The sequence below is a fragment of the Barbus barbus genome, assembly GCF_936440315.1.
Source record: "Barbus barbus genome assembly, chromosome: 32".
Lineage (NCBI taxonomy): Eukaryota > Metazoa > Chordata > Actinopteri > Cypriniformes > Cyprinidae > Barbus > Barbus barbus.
Genome location: NC_136760.1, coordinates 22,577,516 through 22,603,747, shown reverse-complemented (window position 1 = coordinate 22,603,747; position 26,232 = coordinate 22,577,516). Strand labels below are relative to the sequence as shown.

General features: G+C 37.6%; 3 protein-coding genes across 6 annotated transcripts in view; all 3 read left to right on the top strand.

Moving 5' to 3' along the window:
* The first annotated feature begins 173 nt into the window (after positions 1–173).
* On the top strand, positions 174–13,876 carry LOC306852605 (nuclear protein localization protein 4 homolog). Its single transcript, XM_079389582.1, has 17 exons — positions 174–324; positions 1,102–1,182; positions 4,873–4,982; positions 5,080–5,307; positions 5,509–5,557; positions 5,952–6,046; positions 6,125–6,248; positions 6,453–6,632; positions 7,206–7,292; positions 9,289–9,360; positions 9,452–9,578; positions 9,790–9,950; positions 10,689–10,760; positions 10,980–11,072; positions 11,247–11,372; positions 11,693–11,795; positions 12,063–13,876. Exons 1-17 carry the CDS (start codon positions 310–312, stop codon positions 12,218–12,220), a joined length of 1,881 nt encoding a protein of 626 aa, XP_079245708.1. The 5' UTR covers positions 174–309; the 3' UTR covers positions 12,221–13,876.
* Positions 13,877–16,447: 2,571 nt separating this feature from the next.
* dnai2a (dynein, axonemal, intermediate chain 2a) lies at positions 16,448–22,459 on the top strand. Of its 2 annotated transcripts, none has more exons than XM_079388555.1 (13): positions 16,448–16,677; positions 17,330–17,466; positions 17,631–17,795; positions 18,264–18,456; positions 18,588–18,730; positions 18,804–18,917; positions 19,144–19,283; positions 19,400–19,522; positions 19,598–19,818; positions 20,154–20,289; positions 20,374–20,520; positions 20,711–20,910; positions 22,054–22,459. In XM_079388555.1, exons 4-13 carry the CDS (start codon positions 18,284–18,286, stop codon positions 22,109–22,111), a joined length of 1,455 nt encoding a protein of 484 aa, XP_079244681.1. In that variant the 5' UTR covers positions 16,448–16,677; positions 17,330–17,466; positions 17,631–17,795; positions 18,264–18,283; the 3' UTR covers positions 22,112–22,459. The 2 variants fall into 2 exon arrangements, with proteins under 2 accessions (XP_079244681.1, XP_079244680.1); XM_079388554.1 differs by having other exon boundaries at positions 16,455–16,677; positions 18,338–18,456.
* Positions 22,460–23,127: 668 nt separating this feature from the next.
* rnf213b (ring finger protein 213b) overlaps positions 23,128–26,232 on the top strand; it is a 30,198-nt gene continuing 27,093 nt past the window's right edge. For all 3 annotated transcript variants that reach the window (XR_013782589.1, XM_079389297.1, XM_079389296.1), the window contains exons 1-6: positions 23,128–23,327; positions 24,012–24,752; positions 24,844–24,999; positions 25,148–25,314; positions 25,423–25,688; positions 25,890–26,134. Coding sequence is in view for 2 of the 3 variants with exons in the window: in XM_079389297.1 (XP_079245423.1) it covers positions 24,040–24,752; positions 24,844–24,999; positions 25,148–25,314; positions 25,423–25,688; positions 25,890–26,134 (1,547 nt within the window). In the remaining variant the exon portion in view is untranslated. The remainder of the gene's footprint in view (positions 23,328–24,011; positions 24,753–24,843; positions 25,000–25,147; positions 25,315–25,422; positions 25,689–25,889; positions 26,135–26,232) is intronic.

The window sequence follows — 26,232 nt, the reverse complement described above, 5'->3', positions numbered from 1 at the left end:
TTAAATTAAATTAAATTAAATTAAATTAAATTAAATTAAATTAAATTAAATTAAATTAAATTAAATTAAAACAATACATACAGTCTCTTAAAATAATCTGGCATATAGATGAACACAACATTTAACTCTTTGTTTCTATCCGGTGATGTTAAGCAGGACGCAGTCACAGCCCGGACTCAGATAGATGTAGCACCGGCTCTATGAGTTTGGCATCGCTGCATAGGTCCGAGCAGATCATATAAACAGCGATATTAAAATAGGTCAACTCTCATTTCAGCGACATCGAGAGGGACGGTTCATCCCATCAACATGGCGGAAAACATAGTAAGTGTCAGTCTGCGTGTGTATATCGGTAGTTTGGATGAAGTCTGTCATCCAGTGATGAGGCAGCAGAATTGTTAGCATAATGCTAATGATCAGAATCGTCCAGAAACGCATTGAATACTAAAAACAACTTTTATGTGTGTGTTTACAACACATCTGACTTATTTAGCTTATAATTTGCAGCTGAGGTTTATAATTTCTGCTGTGGTGGACTTTATTTGGCACCGGTTGATGCATTGACACATCTCGTCTTCATGTCAACGACTTATTAAAGTCTAGATGCTGAATTTGCTCTTAATAAATAGCTGAGGTGTTAAAATAGAAGGTAAAATGATTGTTTAGCTTCAGTGCTTCTCATAGTTTTATATTTTGGAAGTGAAATGACATTGAGTAACTTATTAAAGTGCTTTGAATGACACATGATGTTTTGTTTTTTGTATTAAGAAAAAGCAGTGAGAGCATTAGCTCAGTGTTAATATAATATGTCATGCAGTGAGATGTTTGGACATGGATTTGTGTGGCATGCATACCTTCTGCGATAGTTTATTGTGTGTCAAATGTCAATGGTCTGCTCTCCAACCACCTGTTTTCTCTTGTTCATACTGGTTTGTTTTGCTGATTTGTAGTTGAGCTCTCGTCTCGTTTTAACTTGTAACTTTTCTGTATGAGTAATTCTGTCCTAGATCTGTGTGAGAAACAAGCACATTATTGAACAACAAACATACTTGTTTTAGTAACCAACTTACTTTCCCTTCCCTTATGTTTATTCATCGACAGGTCATCCGTGTCCAGTCTCCAGAGGGAATGAAAAAAATCACCTCAACAAAGCGCGAGACAGCTGCAGCATTCCTCAAGAAGGTATAAGGAACCTCACTCAGTGATATTATTTTCTTTCTCATATGTGACCCTGCCTGGACCACAAAACCAGTCATAAGGGTCAATTTTTCGATTGAGATTTATACATAATTTGAAAGCTGAATAAATAAGCTTTCATTGAGGTATGGTTTGTTAGGATAGGATAATATTTGGCTGAGATGCAACTGTTTGAAAATCTGGAATCTGAGGGTGCAAAAAAATCTAAATATTGATAAAATCACCTATAAAGTTGTCCAAATGAAGTTCTTAGCAAAGCATATTACTAATCAAAAATGAAGTTTTGATATATGTACAGTAGGAAATTTACTAAATATCTTCATGGAACATGATCTTTACTTAATATCCTAATGATATTTGGCATAAAAGAAAAATTTATAATTTTGACCCATACAATGTATTGTTGGCTATTGCTACAAATATACCCCAGTGACTTAAGACTGGTTTTGTGGTCCAGGGTCACATATATTGTACAATTTATCTTATTTAAAATCTCTTATTGACAGTAGGGCACAAACGTGTGTGTGTGTGTGTGTGTGTGTGTGTGTGTGTGTGTATGCTATATATTAGCAAGGAAGTATTTGATTTTTTTAAAAAGTGACAGTAAAGACATGTATTAGGTTGAAAAATATTTCTATTTCAAATAAATTTTGTACTTTTTAACTTCCTATTCATCAAATAATCCTGAAAAAGCATCACCGTTTCCACAAAACTATTAACCAGCACAAGTTTTCAACAATTGATAATAATAAGAAATGTTTCTTGATTGCCAAATCGGTATCTTAGAATGATTCCTAAAAGATCATGTTTTTTTCAACTACACAAATTATCACATTAATAAATTGCATTTTAAAATAAATTAAAATACAAAACAAATATTTTAAATTATATTACATATTTCACAATATTACTGTTTTTCCTGATTTGGTGAGCCTTGATGAGCATAAGAGACATTTTTGTTGATGTTTGATGTTTTCAAAAACATCTAAAGTTTTACCAACCCCAAATTTTTAAACGGTATCATATAATATATTTGCTCCAAAAATGGAACATAACATTTATCAATCAGCCTTTGAAGCTAAGTGGATTAAAAATTAGTTTCGTGCAAGAAGAAAAAGAACATATAGCAAACTCATAGGTATTAAATATCCTGTCAAATTAATTTGCTCCTTCACTATAGTTATGACAGACAGTGTAGGTGTTACTATTCACCCCAGTATCCATTGTCATGCCTCTGCACTTATGCGACAGTTACATTCATAGCCTGTCTGTAAAAAAGCTGAGAATAACACTACAACAAAAGCACAGCATCAGATCCTGAGTCATTATAAAGTGCCGGCACAGACTCCTCTTCCTGCTGAGTTGTGAGTGTTGATTTATTAATGAGGCGGCTCTGAAAAAGGAGACCTATGTCCATACGCTGCAGTCACACAGATGTGGGCTGCAGTGACACACGTTTTTGCTGTGGTGCAAAACTTGATGGGCGGTGTGCTTGCAGCAAAGTCAGGAATGAACTTGTGCTTGTGGCCAAAATCCCATTAAAAGTGACCAAAATGCCTCTAATATCAAATGAAGGGCCTTTGTAGTTTATTTATATTTTTATTTGGTATCTAAAAATAGCTATATTTCATAAAATTCTATTTCTAGGTCTGACTAGTTGTATGTTTAGTAGCAAATTAGTAGTAGTTATACTACGGGGCCGTTGAATGCTTGAATCTGATTGGCTGACGAACGTTCTGAGGTGTGCAATTATTTTCAGGGAAACGCACGGCGAACGTAGTTCCAGGCAGCTTTCTTGACCGCATTACAGTTCCATATCACTTCGCATCGTTGTCAGCGCTGCCCTGACGATTTTATCAGTTAGCCTAGTGTAGCAACTTAAAGGCTACACATGACATTTCTCACTAGCGAGGTAATAACAGCGCTGCATCTTAAAGCAGACTTACAGTTTAGAGACGGTGCTTCAGAACACTGTTGAGGGACACACAGAGGTAGCCTAATTCATACAAGCTCTCTCTCTCTCTCTCTCTCTCTCTCTCTCTCTCTCTCTCTCTCTGTTTCTCTTTCTCTGTGTCTCTGTCTCTCTCGCTCTCTCGCTCTCTTTCTAATAACTTCATTATTAACTGCATTAGTCTGCTATCAACGGCTCAAGCCTCCATTGCCAGCTTTAAAATGACGTTTTGGAACTAGCAAAAGAGTCGTTGGATGAGATGCGGAAGAAATAATCCTACTCACAATAGCGATTTAAGTAGAAAAACCGGACGAATCCCTTGAAATATATAATCTGATCGATGTCTTGAGGTGTGGCAACCGTAGTATAAGCGGAATAATTGACTCCGGACCGTTGAATTATTAGAAAAATAATGCACACCCGAGGTGTAACGGCCACTCCGCTTCGCGTCGTGGCCGCATCACCACCTCGGGTGTGCATTATTTTTCTAATAATTCAACGGCCCGTTGTCAATTATTCCTTACGTAATCAATATTCAAAATAAGTAGTTACCTCATGTCAGTCTTTGACCATTTGATTGGGTAAATTGTATTATATTAGAAGTCTTAGAGAATGTTGGTAGTTGAAGGTGCTGAAGGCTCTTTTGAGAGGGGCAGAGGGTTTGTGTTTGCCTGATGTAGACACTGCAGGGCCCATTAAAGATTCATGTCTCAGCAGGAGGGTGGAGAGTGAGCCTGCGATCAATTGAGACCCTCTCACAGTTTGATTTTGGGATTAAATGGCAGGAAAGAGACAGAGAGATGTCGAGGGCTCTAGCTTTAAAAAATGTGTGCTTGTTCATCTTGTATTCTGGTGCATGGATTAAAAGAAATGCCCACTGCATTTTTAAAAAGGCCTCATATGTTGAATATGTTATTAAAAGGGTAGTATGTTACAGTTAAAAGTTAAATTTAGGACATAGTTCCCTGAGTGAGCAGTAAAAGCTTTTGCTGATTGGATTAGTAAAGATATCGGTCTTCTGCTGGGTTTTCGGTTGCCTAATGGACAGTCATTTGGACATGATGGATCAATTTGTTTCTGAGACTGCACTTTTTTAGAGTACTGTTCTCAATTAGGCTATCTTGTTACCAGAACCACCTGATGGTGAATTATAACTAGTTTAAATTCGGAACAGCCTGTCGAGCTACGAATGAGTTCACTTTGGACAAGTGTCCTATGAAATGAGTTAAGTGAGTGTAGCGTAAGTGCTTTAGATGAAGAATTTAAGGACTGGATTTGCTATGTCAGTGGCATCAAATCTTTGAAAGATGAATTGTTTTCCTGTGTACATTCAACTAGTAGACTTTCCACTAGATTCAGTGGCTTATTAATTGATTAATAGATTTTTCCATTGTATATGTCTGTATATATGAAATGTTTGAAAATGAGGAGTGTATAATCTTTTTTTGTTTTCTTGTAAATACTCAAATACTTTCTTTTCCTCTTTCTCTCATGCACTCTACTCTCATAACTTCATTAGAGTTTGAGCAATCTCTGAAAGGCGAACTTTCTTTACACAGAATGTCTGTATTATTTAAGATATCTACATTTTATCTATTAACTACTGGAGGCTCCAAAACAAGGATAAGAGAAATGGACAAGTAATGTCCAATTTCAGCACTGATGTTAGATCCATATACTTGTCAGCTTCTTGTTTCTTACATCCTTTGCTACATTCTTGCTAGGTTGGCAAAGAGTTTGGCTTCAGTTCAAATGGTTTCTCTATCTACCTGAACCGGAACAAGACTGGAGAGATCCTGTCACAGAACAAGACCCTCAGTCTGCTGAAAATCAAGTAAGTGTGCCGTTGTGAGAGATTGAGTTTACTCCGTTTTGCACGTGTGTTTACATGCATAAACATAACTGAGTTGTTTTTTACCTCTGTCTTTTAGGCATGGCGACATGCTCTTTCTTTTCCCATCCTCAGCTGGACCCTCCAGTGAGAACATGGACACAGCTCAGCCTCACACTTCTTCTTCCTACCCTTCCTTCCCTACATCCTCTTCATCATCATCTTCCTTATCCCGTTCACACTCTGCACCACAGATCCAGGAGGACGAGATTGACCAGTATCTGTCCAAACAAGAGGGAAAGATCTACAGAAACCAAGACCCCCAGCTGTAAGCCTGCCTCACTTTCCACACTGCATTGGAAAAAGTTTTTATACCGTATATTCCCAAAACCTTGAAGTTATTTTCATGCCATAGTTTGGAGGTACAGCATCATGCAGCCTTCTGAATAATTCATTGCAATATGAGAACTACAGAGTATTCAAGACATATTTTTATGTTTATAAAGCATTCTTTGTCTTTGTTTCTCAGGTGCCGGCACGGTCCCATGGGGAAATGTGTGCACTGCGTACCTTTAGAGGTAAGAACTTGTGATCCTCCCTTTGGAACACAAGAATACTGATGGGAAGACTGGTCTAACCCAGTGATTCTCAACCAAGGCTCCTCAGTAAACACTCAAGACTTAAACTAATTTAAAATAAGCTAATACAGCTAAAAACCAAGTTTAAAACATATGCATTTTTAAAATTGTTCCCTCAACAACTATCATTTTTATTTATACGCAGTCTCTGAAAACTTGGATATGTGAGGAATTTTAAATTAAAAGTGTGATTTCTAGACCTGGAAGAGTTATGGAAAATAATTAAAACCCTAAAAGGTCATGGAAATGTATTTGTTTATTTTGTAAAATATAATTGCTGCATGGCACAAAAGTACAAAGTTGCCATTTCATCTTTCATTTTCTGTTTTAATAGCCTTTTGATGAAGACTATCTGAACCACCTCGACCCACCGGTCAAGCACATGTCCTTTCACGCTTATATCCGGAAACTCACCGGCGGAGCAGACAAGTTAGTGCTTCTGAGAGCTCTCTACTCCCATTTAAATAAGGTTGTAGAGTGATTTAATAAACTTCTCCTGTCTCTCAGGGGGAAGTTTGTGGCACTTGAGAATATCAGCTGTAAGATTAAATCTGGCTGTGAGGGGCATCCACCCTGGCCAGAGGGCATCTGTACCAAGTGCCAACCCAGCGCCATCACTCTCAACAGACAGGTACACAGCTCCTCTCAGTCTGTATCATAAACATCTTTACTTTCATCTAACTCTTACATTACATACAGACAGACTGTTCACTAATCAATTTCTTGTTTTAAAAATGAACCCGCTGCTTCTCTGTTTCCTGCTCGGGCAAGTAAATGAGCGCTCCCTGAGGGGCAGTGTCATATTTCTGTCTGTTTTGATCTGATGAAACTGCAGAAATATCGACATGTGGACAACATCATGTTTGAGAATCACACCATTGCGGACCGTTTCCTCGACTTCTGGAGGAAGACGGGTAACCAGCGGATGGGGTACCTGTATGGACGCTACACCGAGCACAAAGACATCCCTCTTGGCATTCGAGCAGAGGTTGCCACAATTTATGAACCTCCTCAGGTAAGAGACTCAGGTCTGACACACAATCAGGGGCCCAGCATTCTTTTTTTTTTACTGCAAATAAAACAAAAGCATTAGGTAAGTTTTCATAACTTTGAGTGACTATGATTCTCTAAGCTTTTATTCTTTAAGCAATGATACCAGATAAACACGAGGGCAATAAAAGACTTACATTTAGGACAGCAGTTTTCAGACTTTTGTTTCAAGGCCCCTTGTCAGAAGATATTTCTGTTGTTTCTGTTAAAATGAAGACAATACTCTTTCAAACTTGGAGTGGCCATATATTAAAATAATTTAATAAAATAATATATAATTTAATACTTTAATTCCAGAGGTTTTGGTTCATATGAATGAATTTAATTCAAACCAATGGTCAAATTTGATCTGGAATACAGTGTTATAGTTTACTGACCATGTCTGCCATTTAATCCAAATTGCTCCCTATCAATTAATAAAGTTGTATAAATTGCATTACAAGCATCATGCATGTATGGAACCATTTTATTAAAATAAAGTCAAGTATTGTTTTGCTGATTTGTTCTTTTCCTTTCCACCTGTGTGCTTTGACTCAAGATTGGAACCCAGAACAGTTTGGAGTTGATTGACGATCCCAAGGCAGAAGCAGTTGAGGAGATTGCTGCAAAACTAGGCCTGCGGAAGGTGAGTCTTTTTCCATGCCTCTTAAAAATTGGGGGCTTGTCAGGGATAAGTAAACTGTAGTTCATCAATGAAATAACATTTTATATATACAGTCAGGTCCATAAGTATTGGGACATCGACACAATTCTAAAATTTTTGGCTCTATACATCACCACAATGGATTTCAAATGAAACGAACAAGATGTGCTTTAACTGCAGACTGTCAGCTTTAATTTGAGGGTATTTACATCCAAATCAGGTGAACGGTGTAGGAATTACAACAGTTTGCATATGTGCCTCCCACTTGTTAAGGGATCAAAAGTAATGGGACGATTGGCTTCTCAGCTGTTCCATGGCCAGGTGTGTGTTATTCCCTCATTATCCCAATTACAATGAGCAGATAAAAGGTCCAGAGTTCATTTCAAGTGTGCTATTTGCATTTGGAATCTGTTGCTGTCAACTGTCAAGATGAGATACAAAGAGCTGTCACTATCAGTGAAGCAAGCCATCATTAGGCTGAAAAAACAAAACAAACCCATCAGAGAGATAGCAAAAACATTAGGCGTGGTCAAAACAACTGTTTGGAACATTCTTAAAAAGAAGGAACGCACCGGTGAGCTCAGCAACACCAAAAGACCCGGAAGACCACGGAAAACAACTGTGGTGGATGACCGAAGAATTCTTTCCCTAGTGAAGAAAACACCCTTCACAACAGTTGGCCAGATCAAGAACACTCTCCAGGAGGTAGGTGTATGTGTGTCAAAGTCAACAATTAAGAGAAGGCTTCACCAGAGTGAATACAGAGGGTTCACCACAAGATGTAAACCATTGGTGAGCCTCAAAAACAGGAAGGCCAGATTAGAGTTTGCCAAACGACATCTAAAAAAGCCTTCACAGTTCTGGAACAACATCCTATGGACAGATGAGACCAAGATCAACTTGTACCAGAGTGATGGGAAGAGAAGAGTATGGAGAAGGAAAGGAACTGCTCATGATCCTAAGCATACCACCTCATCAGTGAAGCATGGTGGTGGTAGTGTCATGGCATGGGCATGTATGGCTGCCAGTGGAACTGGTTCTCTTGTATTTATTGATGATGTGACTGCTGACAAAAGCAGTAGGATGAATTCTGAAGTGTTTCGGGCAATATTATATGCTCATATTCAGCCAAATGCTTCAGAACTCACTGGATGGCGCTTCACAGTGCAGATGGACAATGACCCAAAGCATACTGCAAAAGCAACCAAAGAGTTTTTGAAGGGAAAGAAGTGGACTGTTATGCAATGTCTAAGTCAATCACCTGACCTGAATCCGATTGAGCATGCATTTCACTTGCTGAAGACAAAACTGAAGGGAAAATGCCCCAAGAACAAGCAGGAACTGAAGACGGTTGCAGTAGAGGCCTGGCAGAGATATCACCAGCGATGAAACCCAGCGTCTGGTGATGTATTCCAGACTTCAGGCTGTAATTGACTGCAAAGAATTTGCAACCAAGTATTAAAAAGTGAAAGTTTGATTTATGATTATTATTCTGTCCCATTACTTTTGGTCCCTTAACAAGTGGGAGGCACATATGCAAACTGTTGTAATTCCTACTCCGTTCACCTGATTTGGATGTAAATACCCTCAAATTAAAGCTGACAGTCTGCAGTTAAAGCACATCTTGTTCGTTTCATTTGAAATCGATTGTGGTGGTGTATAGAGCCAAAAATGTTAGAATTGTGTCAATGTCCCAATATTTATGGACCTGACTGTATATATACGTAAGACTGAGTAGTTTTGGTGTAGATCTTCTGTACCTAGTGTAGTCATACATCTCATGAGGCTTTCTGATGGGATTCTTAGAGTTCCTTTCTCTTCACAGATCTATGGCTTCCATATGATACTTTCAAAATTACTGTCTGGTGCATGATAGAAGTGGCCTGATCAGTCATGGCCCTTGTTGCTGCCTGAGCATGTGGAACAGCTTCCAAATGTAAAGCTGTTTTTAATTAGTAATATTGGCTATTTTTTTCAGGTGGGCTGGATTTTCACAGATCTTCTGTCAGAGGACACCAGGATAGGCACAGTCCGCTACAGTAGAAACAAGGTCAATTGGGAAATGAAAGATTAGCATTTGACTAACTGCATGGTGTGTTCGGAGATCATTATTAACCAGTGGATTTGTGTCACCTGTCTAGGATTCATACTTCCTGAGTGCAGAGGAGTGCATCACAGCTGGACACTTCCAGAACCAACAAGCCAACGCGTGTCGGCTTTCCCCGGATGGCCATTTTGGATCCAAGTTTGTCACAGTGGTGGCAACAGGTTTGCAGCTTCCTCCTTTGCGCAAGATTTACTGCTGCTGTTCGGTTATCCAGTGTGGTGATAAATTAAGGCATTTGGTCATGTCAAAAACCTGTGTGGTATTTAGTTCAAGGCCGATAAATCATTCTCAATCCATGACATTTTTTGCATGGAATATTTTATTGGTACCCGGAAAAACTTGACCGGTTTAGATTTTTTTATGCGTTGACAGGTGGTCCCGATAACCAGGTGCACTTTGAAGGGTATCAAGTGTCCAATCAGTGCATGGCTCTGGTGAGGGATGAATGTCTACTGCCCTGCAGAGATGTTCCTGAACTGGGCTTTGCCAAAGAGTCCAGCACAGAGCAATACGTCCCTGATGTCTTCTATAAGGTACTTGATTAAACGGATGATCAATCACACAACATGTTACTAAAGACATATGCATAGGATGCATGCATGCACATACACTACCATTCAAACATTTGAGGTTGGTAAGACACATTTTATGCTCACCAAATCTGCATTTATTTGATCAAAAATACAGTAAAAGCAACATTAATATTATGAAATATTGTTGTGATTTAAAGTAACTGTTTCTGTTGTAATAGATTTTAAAATGTTATTTATTTCTGTGTTGGGAAATCTGAATTATCAGCAGGCATTACTCTAGTCTTTAGTGTCACATGATCAATCAGACTTAATTCTAATTTGATTGATTGAATGGAAAGTTCAAAAGAACAGCATTAATGTAATTATCATCTTTTCTTTTTTTTTTATGTAAAAGTCATTACTGTCACTTGATCAATATAATGCCACTTTTTCTGAATAAAAGTATTTGCCCCTGAACTTTAAAACAAAAGTGTACATTTTCTAATTTCTGTTCCAGCATGTAACTGTAACCTTGATCATATCACTTGCAGGGTTTGACTGATGTTTCTAACCAGTCTGAGATTCTTTTTACTTGAGCGTGTCATATTTCTTAAAACAGAAGGAATGGAAATTAATATTTCTGTTGCTTTGGGCATAAACAGTGTTATCAGTGTCACTTCTTCCACAAGAATGCATGGGATTAGTTGTCAGTGAGGCATGAATAGGTTCACATTTTCCAATCTTTTTCTTCACCTCCAGGACAAAGACAAATTCGGCAATGACATCACACATTTAGCCCGACCACTGCCAGTGGAGTACTTGATCATTGACGTGAGTAATTGTCATGTTATAACTACATACTTTTGCACTGATCAAATCTAGACCTTCAGCCTACACATTTCAGTCAAAAAGCCAATGGTATAGGGAAGTGGTTTTTATACTGCTAGATGTAGATCTTGTCCTCTTTGATAGCTGGTCTTTAAAACCCAACAGAGAGCCATGTCCAAATGATGGTACATGACATTTGCTATTTAACCCTCTGTTTTTCAGATCACCACCACTTTCCCAAAGGACCCAGTGTTCACTTTCTCCTCTACTCTTCGCTTCCCCATCGAAAACAGAGATGCTCTGGGAGAGACCCAGGTACACATTTAGGGTTCGAAGTCTCTTCAGTCTAGGAATGATGTTTTAGATCTGTGTCATTTCTGGAGATGTCTCTCAGCTTTTCTTGTTGAAGATGAGCATAAAACTCTTTGTAATTCTGTTTACTGTGGTACAGTTCTTGTGAAATATTGACTTTTGTGTGTGTGTGCGCAGGACTTCCACAGTTTAGCGACGTATCTTTCCCAGTGTTGTTCTTCCTCCTCCTCCTCCTTCCTGGACATCGTTTCAGACTTCCATCTGCTTCTCTTTCTTGTCACCAATGAGGTCATGCCCTTACAGGTGAGTTTTTCATTGTATTTATATATATATATATATAAGAACAGCATTATTGTAATTATCTTCTTTTTTTTTATGTAATGTAAAAGTCATTAGTGTCACTTTTGATCAATATAATGCCACCTTTGCTGAATAAAAGTATTTGACCCCGAACTTTTAAACAAAAGTGTGCATTTTCTAATTTGTTATATATATATATCTCCACACATCAAATTCTCTCACTTTTTTTTTTTTTTATATATAAAGTATTAATTTCATCTTAAAAAGTGTTTGTATGTGTATTTTGCCTGACAACTTCATCTCCTTTTCTTTGATGTCTACAGGACAGCATTGGGCTTCTGCTGGATGCAGTGAAGACATCCAATGAGGAGCTGGCTCAGACCTGGAAGAAATCTGAGCAGTGGGCCACAATCGAGCAGCTCTGCAGTGAGTAGTCCTGAACAATGTTGTTTAGTACTCTTTATATAATGTTTTTATTGATATTTTGAATTGGCTTTAATTTTTATGTTTTCATTTAAATTTTCATTTTTTGTTGATTTTTTTTTTTTAATAATACTATTTATGTTTAATTAATTTTTTTTCAGTTTTAGTTTATTTTTCCATTTAGTAATTTAAGTGTTTCAACTTCAGTTTTTCAGTATTTCTTCAATAGGTTTTCCAACTGGCAGACCATTTTTCTTTTGTTTATCCCAGGCACAGTTGGAGGGCAGCCGTCGGGATCTCTGGATTATGCCATGGGTGGCCCAACTCTCCCCCAGTCCTCTTCAGCTGTGTGGTCCTGCCTCCACTGCACCTTCATGAACCAACCTGGCACCGAGCACTGCGAGATGTGCAGTTTGCCCCGCAGCTAAAACCCCACGGGTCCAGGCTGCACCATACATCCCACCGGGAACAGCAGTGAGAGTGGGCATGCTTCCCTGTATTCCTGCCGTTTTAGTATGCCTAATCCTTAACTCCTCCCCTCCCTCACTGACTGTCGCATCTAAACGCCGATGCCAGCCGTGTGCCCGAATATGCGCCCGATCCAGCGCTGTGAGCTGCATCACTTTGATGATGATTGATGGCCGAAGATGATGGGTTGTACCCATGTAGCACTCTCTGTGTGAGCCCAGTGCATTCTGGGACTTTTATTTAGACAAGCGAAGCTCCTTCCACCCTCGGCGAAGCTCCTTCCACCCTCCTCATCTCCCTCCATGGTCCAAACTAACCTTTCAGCACCATTGGTGAAACATCTGATATTAAATGTCCTTCCCCAACTCTCACTGAGGATGTTGTGTAAATAATAAACAGAGAAGGAATAATACTGTTATTTAATTTCAAAAGATTTTATATGTTGAGGGAAATTACTTTTTCAAGCCCATTTTGAAGTAAACATGCAGCTAAAGGAGCTTTGTGGTTTGCAGCACTGATCTTTTTACATCATCATGGTTTCTTAGATCTTCAACCGTAGTTTAAAACCCCTTCTTCACCAAACACGCATGCTTGCTTTATTTTCTTCCATTAATTTTTCATAACACTTTATTTTGATGGAAGATGAGTTTCTTTGAGCATCAGTTCTCATCAATGCTTGATTAGATTGAAGTCGAATGGATGGTTTGGCCACAGAGGTTATTTTTCCTCAAGATTGCAATTGACTGTTGACTTCTGAAGACTTGAGAAGCTATGCTTTGAATGTGGATTGGTTTACGTTTGCTTTGCAAAAACTGTAGCCACTCAACTTTGGTGCTGGAACCCTTTTCTGCACCATTTCACTGTCATCTCCCTTTCATTACCAATTTCCCCTTCCGTCCCCCTGGCGCTTGTCCAGATGTCAATTGTGGAGATTTTTTTTCCACTGTTCAGCCCTTAAGGAGCCTGTACCGTTGCACCTTCAAAGAGTTCTGTCAGGGCCGTCTTTGAACACACTCGCTCACCTGTCGGCTCCACATCTGGTGGAGATCAAGACAGATTGATTGATAGATAGGGAAGAACAAAGGTACAAATATAAAAGCAAAAGTCTAAACTTATTCCACTTGATTGGCATCTTTGCTTTGGACTTTTTTAAACCAGCCTCAGATCTTCTACACTGGTCTGCGTATTTCAGCAGATAGATTTTACTGGCTGGACACAGGGTTATATCATCATCTGACAGCCATTTTCATTTGGCCACAACTCAATAATTTAGAAACCAGCCCAAAGACATCTCTTAAATATGCATTCAGGAAAATTTCAGCCCTCTGAAATGATCTAGATGTTTACATTTGTGTTATATTTTGTAGAGTTTCTTAAATTTTCTTAATTCTCAAACTCACCCATAATTTCCAACACTCAATTCAGTCTATTGGTTCACTTAAATTGAAATAAAATCTGAAATCTGATTTTTGCTTTAAGAGGTTTGAGGTGCAGATAGCTGTGGTTAGGCCCCACTGTCACAAAACACAGGTGCCCTGAGTTGTATGCTTTCAGTTGGTTTTGGGGTTTTAAATACAGGAAAATAGTTCAACAATAAAATCGATTCCTTTGGATGCTGTGGTCTTGTCTTTTTTATTTCCTGATTTTGTGTTTGTTAATAACCTATGAATTAGTTTAGCCTTCAATAGCAACGTTTTGGTTAAAAAATACAAAAGTTGATTCATTTTTATGGTAGGATAGACCAGATGGGGCCCTGTGCTGCTTGATGTATTGCTTTAGATATACTTCAAGGGCTCCACATACAAGCTGAGCATATGGATTTATTCAAGTATGTCATACAAATCAGTTACTTTTTAGCATAAATATGAGTCTATCATGAGGGTGAAGGTTTTGCAGTTTGTTTTTTAAAAATGTATAGGTCAATTTTTGTTAATTTGATTCTTAAAAGTAAAGGTTGACGAAGTTTCACTTCCATGAAATCAGAAGGACCTCATATGTGTGGCAGATGAGTCGCTGGAATGCTGAGGTAGAGTGAACTTGACATCAAACATCTTCCCCGAAGCTCTCAGAAGTTCAGTCTGACACATCTGGATTCTATCTAGTCCTCTTAATTTAACACTATCTCATCTTACACCTACCTCCACAGAAGTGGGGACCAGTTTTATGGGACAGTTGTAGATCCTTTGAGAGGCACCTGCCTTTTTTACATTTGAACTTGGGCTCTGGAAGAGGTGATTGGCATGTTGTTATCTCTGTCAGTATGGTTTTAGCTTATGTGGACGTGTGAACACATCCATGTCAGTGAAAATAGGTATAGAAAACTATCCATCATATTTCAATAATTTAATTTTATTAAATGTCGTCTAAGTTGTTATTCCTTTAAAAAATACAATTTTTCTCTCTCAGATGTTTCCCAATATGTTTGCAATGACCCTCTCTAGATGTCTTGAGATTTGTCCGCTTGTTTGAGTATCTAATTGAATTGTACAGTAGTTTAGGTTTATTGAATATGCATGGGGGAAAAAGATTTATAAAAGCTGTTTTTCTTCCAAAAGAAAGTGTGACAAGGTGGGTTAAAAACTGAAATTTAACTCCACTTTCAGACACAACCCTAACCACGGGGCGGGATTAGGTGGGAATGATAATATAAAAGCCAGAAAGACGCATAATGCCAATATTTTTCTGATATTTGAACGTGTTTTTCATTATTATTATTTAATTGGCTTTTGAGACAATATAATCAAACTGACCTCAGGTAAACACATCGCTATAGTCATAAAATGTTTATCTCCCAAACTCTTTTTGTATTTCATATTGTCAGTAGTTATGCATCTGATTTAATTTCATTTATGATCCTGTTTGAATTTATTTGTTTGTACAGAGTTATGAATTGTCTACTGCCATTGGTTTTTGTGCTGTCACTGGGAGCTGCTCAGAAGAGCACAAGACAGACTGTGGAGTGGGACTACAAAACTGAAGGTAAAATCCTGCATACAGGTATTGTTCTATAAAAGCTTTTGAAATGCTATGTAATTATAACACGTTTGTTATATTGTGAATAATTATACCATGATAAAATATTTAAATGTATTAACTGTAAATGTTTAAACTTTTTTTTAGAAGATAATAAAAATAAAGAAATATGAACATCTGTTTTGTGTGTGTGTGTGTGTGTGTGTGTTAGCTGAAAAAGTGAACTTGAGAGGATGTGCCAATCTCACTTTAGTCTTGGATAACTGGAAATATGCCATCATGACCCAAGTCAAAGACCTCCTTCTGAATGATCACAGCACAGTGCTACCAGACTATGGAAGGTATGCTTAAAAATAAGTAAATTAATAAAAATAAATATATTTATGTGCTTGCTCCATCTTGTGTGTTTTCTTCTTCTTCTTCAGGATTCAGCCATTATCTGAAGCTCTAAATGACTTGTACAAGGAATTTAACTCTTTGAAAGAGAGACTAGCGGAGCTGACCACAAAGTTTGAGGGAATAGAGTTGTTTGTGGATGAAGCTCGAACCGGCAGGAGTCACTCACCTCCTCGAGCAGAGCGTCCACCTCCTGAGGGAGAGGGGAACCCATCTGAGCCTGGCACAAGACAGGGACGCAGGAACAGGGTGGTGGTGCGAAGGATTAAGAAACCTGATAATTCACAAATTTAGGACTGATTCAGGTATCTTCATATGCATAAAACCAGATTTATTGTACATTAATTATGTTGTATCTAGATAAAAATAAAAACAAACAATCAAGTGAATATGTCGATTTTTAATATGTCTTATGTTTAAATCAGGTGAAAAAAATAAGATTTTTGGAGCATTTAGCCACAAAATATGATATACAATGGGTCACGATCAAGCTTTTTCTTCTTTTGCTGCTTTAAAAAAAAATGTATTCATTGTAATTATTTTTAGATAATGTGATGAGCAATGGCAGCTTCTAATATCATCTCATCAAAAGCATTTGTTGTATTCTTTTCTGTATATTCTCTGTATTTTCCATGTTTTCAAGTTGGGAATACATTTTCCCGCATTATTAAATTTGTTGATATTCTTACAGTGGTCGGTGGTGTTTTAGAAAAAATGCAAAATAGGCCTGATTCTTTACAAACGTTGTTTGGTTGATTTCTCACAGTATGGTAATGATTATGAATATTAATATATTACGTTACGTGGGTGACGTCAGCATGGTCTAATTAATATTCATGAGACAAGTATTCTCTCTCTATGCTATTCAAGAACTGGAAGTTCAAAAATACTGTAATTTATTGAATAATACCTATTACGTCGTCGTAAAAAAATATATTAAATACACACTTAGCATTAAACAGGAGCTTTTTATCCGTTTTTTTTTTTTTTTTAAATCACTGACGTTATCACTGTCCGTTATTTTTGGATTTCTTCTCATTCTGTCAAGGTAAGTCAGCAACAGATTTTCAAACTTTAATATTATTATTTATTTATTTATAATGTTAGGTTTCGTTGACATCTCGATTATTACAGAATTGTGCTGAGGAAAACTAAAAATAAGACGAACTTTGTTTAAGTTACGTTTCAGCTTTAATTCTAGCCTGTTTGCCATGGAGACGTTAACCGTTTAACTTAGCGGCGTTCATTGAACTGCAGTCAAACTTGAGCTTTAGTTTCTGTAAGTGTGCTTCATAAAACACACAGTCTTGCTATCAGTGTCTGTTTTTATGGGTCATTCCTGCTATGCCGTACCTTTAAACTCTGTGATGAAGAAGTTAGTTATTGTCCATTAAGAATATAAACTGACCTACCTGAGGGTGTCAGCAAACTTAATTGTTTTTTACGTTTATTTTTCAATAAATCAGATTCAGTTTTATTTATTATACAGAGAGAAATGAATGTAGGATTATGATATTAAAGAGATATCACAGACTCAAAAAGTGATGGCAGAAGAAAAACATATACATTGATTAGGCTACCAATTAAAATAGGTTTCTCAAGAAAACATCAAAAATATGAATGTACCTCTAATGTGTATCTTCATGCACCTCCTTTAAGATTCTGTTTACAGTACATAACCCTCTCCCATTTTTTTCTAGCTTTCAAAATGGACATCGATCAGTCGTGTGACTTTTCAGAAAGTGCTGTGGAGCATGAGGACATCCCACCTGATGCTGCTCTGCAAGAGATCTGTGCATCTGAAGTTAACACAGAACTGAGCAAGGATATGTCAGAGGTGAAAACCCCAACATTGGTCAACATTATTTGTCTTTTTCCTTTTTTGATGCTTAAACAAGGAAACAATTGCCAGTGAGATAAAAAACAAAACAAAAAAACTTAATTCAAAATGTATTTCCTTCCTTTATATTAAGCATAAAAATGTCTGTTTGACTTGTTCAGGTGAGCACAATGACTTCATTTGAAAAAGTGTCACAAGGAATAAACCATGTAGAAGGGGGGTGGGCAAAAATGATCAACGCAGACGACACAGAGGTGACTGCCCGCTACAAGAAGAAATATCTGAAGGATGAGCATTGTCAGCACACAGTTATGGAGACTGCTAGCGTGAGTGCCAACACTATAAACACACCATAAACATTTTAGCAGTATATCAGGCACTGCAAAGCGAGTAATAATGTGCTTAAATTATACTGTAGAATAAGCTTGGTGAGCAATCCTCCCCTCTCCTCCCTCTTAAGCAAAGAGCATGTCTTTGATTTAAAAAAAAAAAAAAAAGTGAATTTTGTTTACATTACTTTAAATGTTGTAAATTTTAGGAATAGTTCAGGTAAAGATGGAAATACTGTACACCTGCCCATCCCCATTTGAAAAGACAGATGCATTATATTTGTCCTTCTTTTATACTTTTATGGAGCTTGTAAAGCTTGAAAGCTGCTGTCTCCATTCATTTTCATTTGTATCCTGCACAAATTTCTTCCTTTATGCTCCATGGAAGAAAAAAGTCTTATGGGTTTGAAACAATGTGAGATTGAATTTGACTTTGGTTTCAGATTTTATCTCCATCTTTTTCAGAACTGCTTATTAAATCTCACATGTCCTCAGAAACACAATCACTTCATGAATTGTTGTCTACTTGTCAACTGAAGGTCATGGAACACTGCAACCAGTGTAAAGAAGCAGAAGATTGTTTCCCAGATTTAAAAGATGAGAAGGTGGTGGAGGAAATGGAGTATGAGCCATCAGCAAGAATCATCAGTATGTTAAGGTAAGCGCACTTATTAGAGCAACTAGTGTACACATGAATTGGCTCGGATGGATGGGTAGATCAATAAATAAGATGCAGTGTGTGATTTATGTGGCACAACTTTAACTAAAATACAATGTGATTTTCTCTAGAGACCCAAATAAAGTAAAACGCACTGCCACCAGTTTGTCCTGGCACCCGCTTGATTATCATAAACTAGCTGTTGCCTACTCTTGTCTGGAATTTCAGAGAGCGCCCAAAAATATGAGCTTTGACTCCTACATATGGAACATTGGTATGTTATACACAGTTTCATTGATGATACTATTTATGTATTTGGTAAATACATATTTTTTCTTCATCTACAGAAATTTGCAATAAACCGGAGATGACACTGAAACCTATATCTCCACTTGTTTGTCTGGAGTACAACCACAAAGATACTCACATCCTTATTGGGGGAAGCTACAATGGACAGATCGGTAGGTTTTTATTATGATTATGAATTGCATATGAATGATTATATAGACAGATGTACTTGTTTCCATCCATCAGACACTCTTGTGCAAGCTCAGCGATGCTCAAGCCCTACATGTGTTTGCCATTGATTGCAAACATCACAGATATATGTTTGAAATCACAGCTGTAGATGTATTTATGTAAAGGTACACAAATGTTTTCAAGTCAGAGAGTTTGCCTCATTTCCAGGCTATTGGGACACTCGGAGTGGCAGCCAGCCAGTACAAATGTCCGCCACTGAGCATAGCCATAAAGATCCTGTCTACAAGGTTATCTGGCTGCAGACAAAGATAGGCACTGAAACTTTCTCAGCTTCTACAGATGGTCAGGTCTGTGTACAGTGGCAAAACAGTTCAAAAACATTCAAATAAGCCACCAATATTTCACATTAATCAAATTAGTCAGATTAAATACTGTACTCAAAGAAGTATCTGTCTGACACCAGGTACTGTTCTGGGACATTCGTAATATGAATGAGCCCACCAAGCGGCTTGTGCTGGATCCCAGTAAGAAGGGAAAACGTGAAAATGCCCTTGGTGCAGTCTCAATGGAGTTTGAAAACAGTATGGTAAGAACAGCTCTCATTCTTTTTGTCTCATTCCATTGTGGAAATTCATGTTTTTTTTGGTTTTGATTACAAAAGGCGAAGTTTCTGGTGGGCACAGAGCAGGGGCTTGTGGTCTCGTGCAATCGCAAGTTAGAGAGCACAGATGATCCGATTGTATGCATGTACAGCGGACACCATGGCCCCATTTACGCCCTCCAGAGGAACCCCTTCTTTCCAAAGAACTTCTTGACTGTTGCTGATTGGACCGCCCGCATCTGGTCAGAGGATATCAAAGAGTCCTCCATCATTTCATCCAAGTGAGAAACTGCTATTGTTCTGAAATACAGCAGTAATTATACCAATCAAATGGGTTTTATTTTACTATTTGTGATGCAAAGTTGGATCAACTATATTTTAAGTCAATTGTTCCCAACCATGAGGCCTAGGGGGCCGCAGGATGACTTTAAATTTAATTTAAATTGATATGCTTTATTTAAATTGATATACTTTAAAAAGTATGTAAATGAATACATTATTATTAATAGAAAACACTCTAACTCTGCAGTAAAAGGCTAAAGAACACTGAACCTTTTAACTGAAGAACGTACAAAGAGCTCCTGGAATCACAAAATCATAGAAACTGTCTCTACAGATATCACATGACCTATCTCTTAGATGGTTGTTGGAGTCCAGTCAGACCCTCTGTCTTCTTTACGGTGAAGATGGATGGCACCTTGGATGTGTGGGACATACTGTTTAAACAGAAGGACCCCATTCTCAGTCTCAAAGTCAGACCTAAACATCTCCTCATACTGAGAATATCAAATCATTATTTGTTTATAGTGTTTATAAGTTGTTGTTTTTTCTCATAGGTTTGTGATGAAGCTCTGTACAGCACTCGTGTACGAGATAAAGACTCTTTGGTGTGCTGTGGATCTCAGCTAGGAACCGTTAGACTGCTGAAGATGTCACCAGACCTGTGCACTCTGCAGAAGAACGAGAAGGCCCTGGTCTCAGAAGTGAGACATGAACACAACTTCCTTCACATATGCAAACACATTCACACTTTAAAATTCATATTGACATGAGATTTTAGTAAATGATGACAATTTATACTGTACTATAAAGAGATATAATTCTAAGACGCAACATTTTTTTTTCCTTCTGATGTACACTGAGCTGTTGGAGTGGATTTTTACTTCATTTCAGATGTTTGAACGTGAGACCAAGAGAGAAAAGATTCTGGAAGGTCAGTACAGAGAGAGGAATCAAATGAAACAGAGCTCCTCCGTAGAGGATGAGGGAGGAAAAGATGACATGGAGGAACTTCTGGCCTGTACAGAGAGGGAGTTTTTTGAGACCGTGGAAGCTGAGAAGAAGAAAATAGAGGACGAGGAGAAAGAGAGAAGGTCAGGGATGTTTTGCTTTCAGGTTTAACACGGTTGGGTTCCACTGTTAATAAGATTTTAAAGCTTAACTGTTTGACTGTCAGGCATGGTATGATTTTGACATGAATCAATATGTTAGTAGGCATCAGTATATACCAGCCAGAGGCGTCATGCCCATTCAGAGTGTGCCCACTCAGATTTTTGAGCCAAGTGGATTTTGAATGCAGCTTCCAAAAGACAAAAAATAGCCGATTAATATTTTCTATATTCAATACAATCACTCATTCAGTGCGTCTTGCTGCTTAATTCAAATCTGCATTCGCTGGCTGGCACTGAGCCAGACACGTTTTTACAGCATTGCGCATTATAACCAATCACACACGATTCTGTTGAGCTTATGAATGCAATGACCAATCAGAGGTGTTCAGATGAGTCATCGCTAAAATGCTGGTGTTTTCTTCACTTGCTCATTGACCGAATACCTCTTTCTGACGAATTCTCTCATCAGAAACATCAAAGTGCAAATGTGTATATGAATATGTAAGTAAGATATTAATTTCACAGTGTAAACAGCTTCAGTGATTTTAATGGGAGTTTTTGAGAGTGCTTGAACTCTAGACTGTCAGTAAAAATGTTCTTTAATGATGTAAATGTTCTTTGCTCTCTTTCTGTTCAATGAAAGTGTTATGATTAGTAGCCTAATTTAATGTTTTTATTCACATTAACTTTCAATGTTAAATTCACATTAAATATAAAGTCAGTCGTATTAAAATATATTGTGGCATGACACCCGTATCTGTTAATTAAGTAAACAGACAGGTTTTTATGCATAGTTAATAGATGTACATTATTAGGTTACTTTGACCATCGCCCACTAGATCAACTAACATTATCTATAAAGGTGAGAATCAAGATATTTCATGATATAGTTAATGCATTTGGGAATTTTTTAGAATAAAAAGAAAAAACTAAATAAAACATATGCTGTTGTGGCTGCTGTGTGTCACATGACGACCCCCCCCCCCCCCCCCCCCCCCCACCAACTCGTGCCCCCTCAAAAATAATGAGTGCATGACGCCCCTGATACAGGTAATCAACAAAAGAAATGTAATTTGGCAGGTTTTGAATCTATGGTTTCTAAGGTTGTTTCTTGTCCCCATGTAGGAAAGTGGTGTGTGTAAAGGCATCCAAGCAGAACACGGATCCTAAAGATGCCAAATAAGAAAGCTTCTCCAATTGCATACAGACTTTAAATCAGTTAAATCTTAAGTACATTGAAAAAAATCATCCAAGATTATTACCCTTGCTGCCCCCCACTGGGTTGATTTATTTGATTTTATTTTTTTAAAGACATAACTTTAGCATAAACCATAATACATAAACCAACTCAGTATCAATTGAAGACATGCTTGAAAATTAAATGTGAACTATGAATGTGTCCTTTAATCTCTGTTTTTATTTTACTGTAAACTCATGAGTGTTACATGTACAAGTTATTGTAATTTTAAGACATAATATGCATAAATACCCTTGAATTAATGCATAAATTAACAGCATTAAATTACTATCGAAAATGAATGGTCTACTTGATTTTGTTTTGTATAATGTAAGTCTTAGCATGAAATATTGGCACATAATGGAACTATTTCTTCTGAAGTGTACCGTCTTTAAGATTGTTAATGTTAACATTTGCACTTTTTGTGGATGTGAGGATGAAATATTAATCCACCTTTTAGCATGAAACAACCCAGGAACTGAGCCCCATCTTGATCCTTTTCAAGTTACCTATTCCTTCAGTCGTAGAAAGAAATTATTATTATTACCATAACAGTATAAGTTATTAGAATGTTTTCAATTAATATAGTACAATTTCACAATAATAAAAAAATTATAGGAGAGAGTGGGGCATGACCTAATGGACGCGAGCGCTGATTGTCTAGGAGGCAGAGCAAGAAATAGAAAAGAAAACTGGAATCAAGCCCGGCTCATTACATATATAAACAGATAATTAATTTAAGAAATGTACTTTGCTATCGTTACATAAATGTTCCGTGATATCTTCCAATGTTTTAAATGTGATATATATTTCCCCAAGTATCTACCCAAATTATTGTTATTCCCCTACATTTTAGTTTAAAATATCTCAAATATAGGCCCTAGTAATAAAATAAAACTATGCGTCGTCACGCAACGTCATCTTAGGGATAAGATTAATATTCATGAGTGAAGCTTTAGTTCGTTGTAAAGAGGGAACGGCCAGTGTCTAGAAACCAGCTGCTGAAACGAAACCGAAAGTGTAGCGAATGCTATAAGAAGCCGAGCGGAGGGGGACTGCAGAGAATTGCTCGGTTTGATGACAGGAGTGATGACTATTCAGGGAGAGTGACTCTCCAAAACATGTATGTGTCATCTTTTTACAATGCCAGGGATCAAGTCAGGTAAGTCATTAAGTCATAAGGTATTTTGTTGTTAGACACCCGTTTTGTTGCAAACGAGGTTTATGATTCATCTTTTCTTATTTTTCTAATGTGCTGTTTTGAATTCTGTATTTCACTCAAAATTGCCCTCATTTAACTGTATTTAAACATTTTTAGATTTCTCTTTTCGGGAAATGTGTGAGGCAGTATTATTTCTGATAAAGGAAACCTAAGCGAAGTTATGAGGAAGTTGTTATTGATGAGCAGAGATGGTTATGAGATTGTTTTGAGCTGAGGAAAAACATAAAACCTTGTTATGAATTTGAGAAGTTATGTCGTTGCAGTCATTGAGGCAATGCGATGTTCTGTGATCCCTTATGAAAAGTTTCCGTAGTCGTATAATAACCATATTTTAACCGTAGTTTTCGCAACAAGACCATAATAACCACAGGTAAAATCATGGATGGCTCCTTAACATGGTTAGACTGTGGTTTCTGTAAAGCAGACTATGGCGTATGATAGCCTATAAAAACAAATACAGTACTGCAACTACAGCACTACCTCCCTCACTTCTGATTAATGGTAGTAGGCCAACAGTAAAACAAAAATGAATTTTAATTTAAAAATGCATAATATTGCCATGTTACTTATGAAATATTTATCTTAGAGAATCTTTGACACTTGAACCTCTTTTGCTACAACCAGGAAGTCACAATCTGTGAGACGATAGAAAATGACAAGGAAAAGAAAGAGTGGAGAGAAAGGAAAGGCAGGTGCACAGAAGAAGGGGGCCCAAAAAAGAGATGGTGGCGCATCATCCAGAACACGCTCACAGAGCCTAACGAAAGGCAAGCATACTAGTCATCCAAGCTCATCCAGAGGGCATGGAGGGCACAGCAAGGGTGCAACAGAGCCTGAACCGCTGAGTAAAGACGCTCAGACTCAAACAAGCCCAAGTGGGCTGGAAAACAAGGAGACTCAGACGGAGACTGTCAGTCATGCAACACAGCAGACACAAACAGAGCTCAATGGCAACACAGAGACCACAGAAGTGTCACAGCCAACAGAACTCAGTCCTGAAGATGATAAGATGGAGGTGGAAACTGGCCAGTCAAGGGTCAAAGGAAATGAAAGTGATGGAGAAAAGGATGAAAGTGTTGAGAGGAAGAAAAGGAAAGTAAGTGAAGCAACAGAGGAGACAAAAGGAAGGACCAAACTATCAGATGGTTGCAGAGAACAAGATGGAGATAAGCAAAAAGATGCAGACACAAAGGAAAAACATTCAGGAGGAGATTCACAAAAAGACACTAACAACCTTAAATCAGGAACAGAAGACGCAAAATCATACGCAGCAGCTGCTTCAGCAGGAAAGACTAAAAATAAGGAGCAGAGAAATCAGACAGCAGCGAATCTGGAGAGCACAATGGAAAGCAAAGGGACTAAAAGGTTTGTAGCATTGCACTTATAATAAAAAAATTTTGACCGAAGTAGATATATAACCTCTGATGCGTCTTAATTTTGTATATTATTTTCACAGAAAACCTTCCCCAGTGAGGGCTCCAGATGAACCACCAATGTTCACATTTTACATTTATGCAGTTTTGGACAAAAGATTCAGATTTAACAAAGATTGTGATTCTCTTTTGCTCCTTCATGCAAATGGAAACATCAGTCTACACGTGACAGATTTTATGTAAGTTTCTTATTAATTTTTTGTTTGTATTTTGTATCCCATAGGTAGCAAATGCTATATTAATTGCACAAGAAGATGTTAACTGATGTAAAATGGTGTATTGTATAGTATCAGTATTTTTTATGTCTTGCCTTTTCTTGTTGCTTAGGGATCTAGGAAAGAATGGTTGTTTGATTGAGGCAAAATTTTCAGTTAAGGAAAGTCTGGCGAGGGGTGCCACAATTAAATATGCGTACGCAGTGCAGCAGAGACACAATCAGAGGCTGGAAATAGCAGTGAGATATGTTCAAATCCCTACTGATGATGCAGTAAAAGGTACTGAAATCTAAAAACATTATGTATTTTTTTTTTTTTATTATTATTATTTTGGTTATTTTCTGTGCATTCTGTAATAATAATGGCTGATTTTGTTACATTTTCCAGAACTTCACCTCTATGAAGGCTATATAAGCTGTTCAAGCCCAGGATCATTTCCAGATTGGTTGAAGAGTTGGTTTCAGTCTGAAAAAAAAGAAATTAGTAAAGGCTGGGAGAACTCTGCACATGTGTTGCTAGACAGAGTTTTTTGCAAATGGCAGCCATTTAACCTAGAAAGCAGCAGGACATTTATACAACACCTAAACCAATATAAAAAAGGTTTTCATTCAAGCTGTGTCAGATTCCCAGAGAATTTCTTGCCATTTCCAAATGTAAGTGTGTGATATATATATATATGTACTGTATCTATGTACTGTATGTGTATATACATATTTATATATATATATATATATGTGTGTGTGTGTGTGTGTGTGTGTGTGTGTGTGTGTGTGTGTGTGTGTGTGTATGCATGTATGTATGTGTGTCTTTTTTGAAACAATGTTATACAACAGAACTATATTGTTTTACTGTAGGTCTCTGAGCTGATTTCTGCTAAACTGAATAGGATTTTGAAAGAAGAATTAGAAGGGAAAACTTCAGAGGGCTTGGCCTCGATCAAATCATTGGAAGTAGTCCTCTCAGTGTTCCAGGTGTGCCGTGGCTGTGATGTGGATCTTGGCCCAAAGAACTGGGGCAAACTCTGCCAAGTAGTCTGTGAAAAGACTGCTTCTCTTGGAGAAGTGCAAACAACTCTAACAACCCTACCATTGATTGACTTGTGAGTAAGATTTATTTGACAAATCTGTAGTTTCAGATAATTTGATTTTATCTGTGTCCCCTAATGCACAACATAAAGCAAAGCCTTTTGCCTACTGA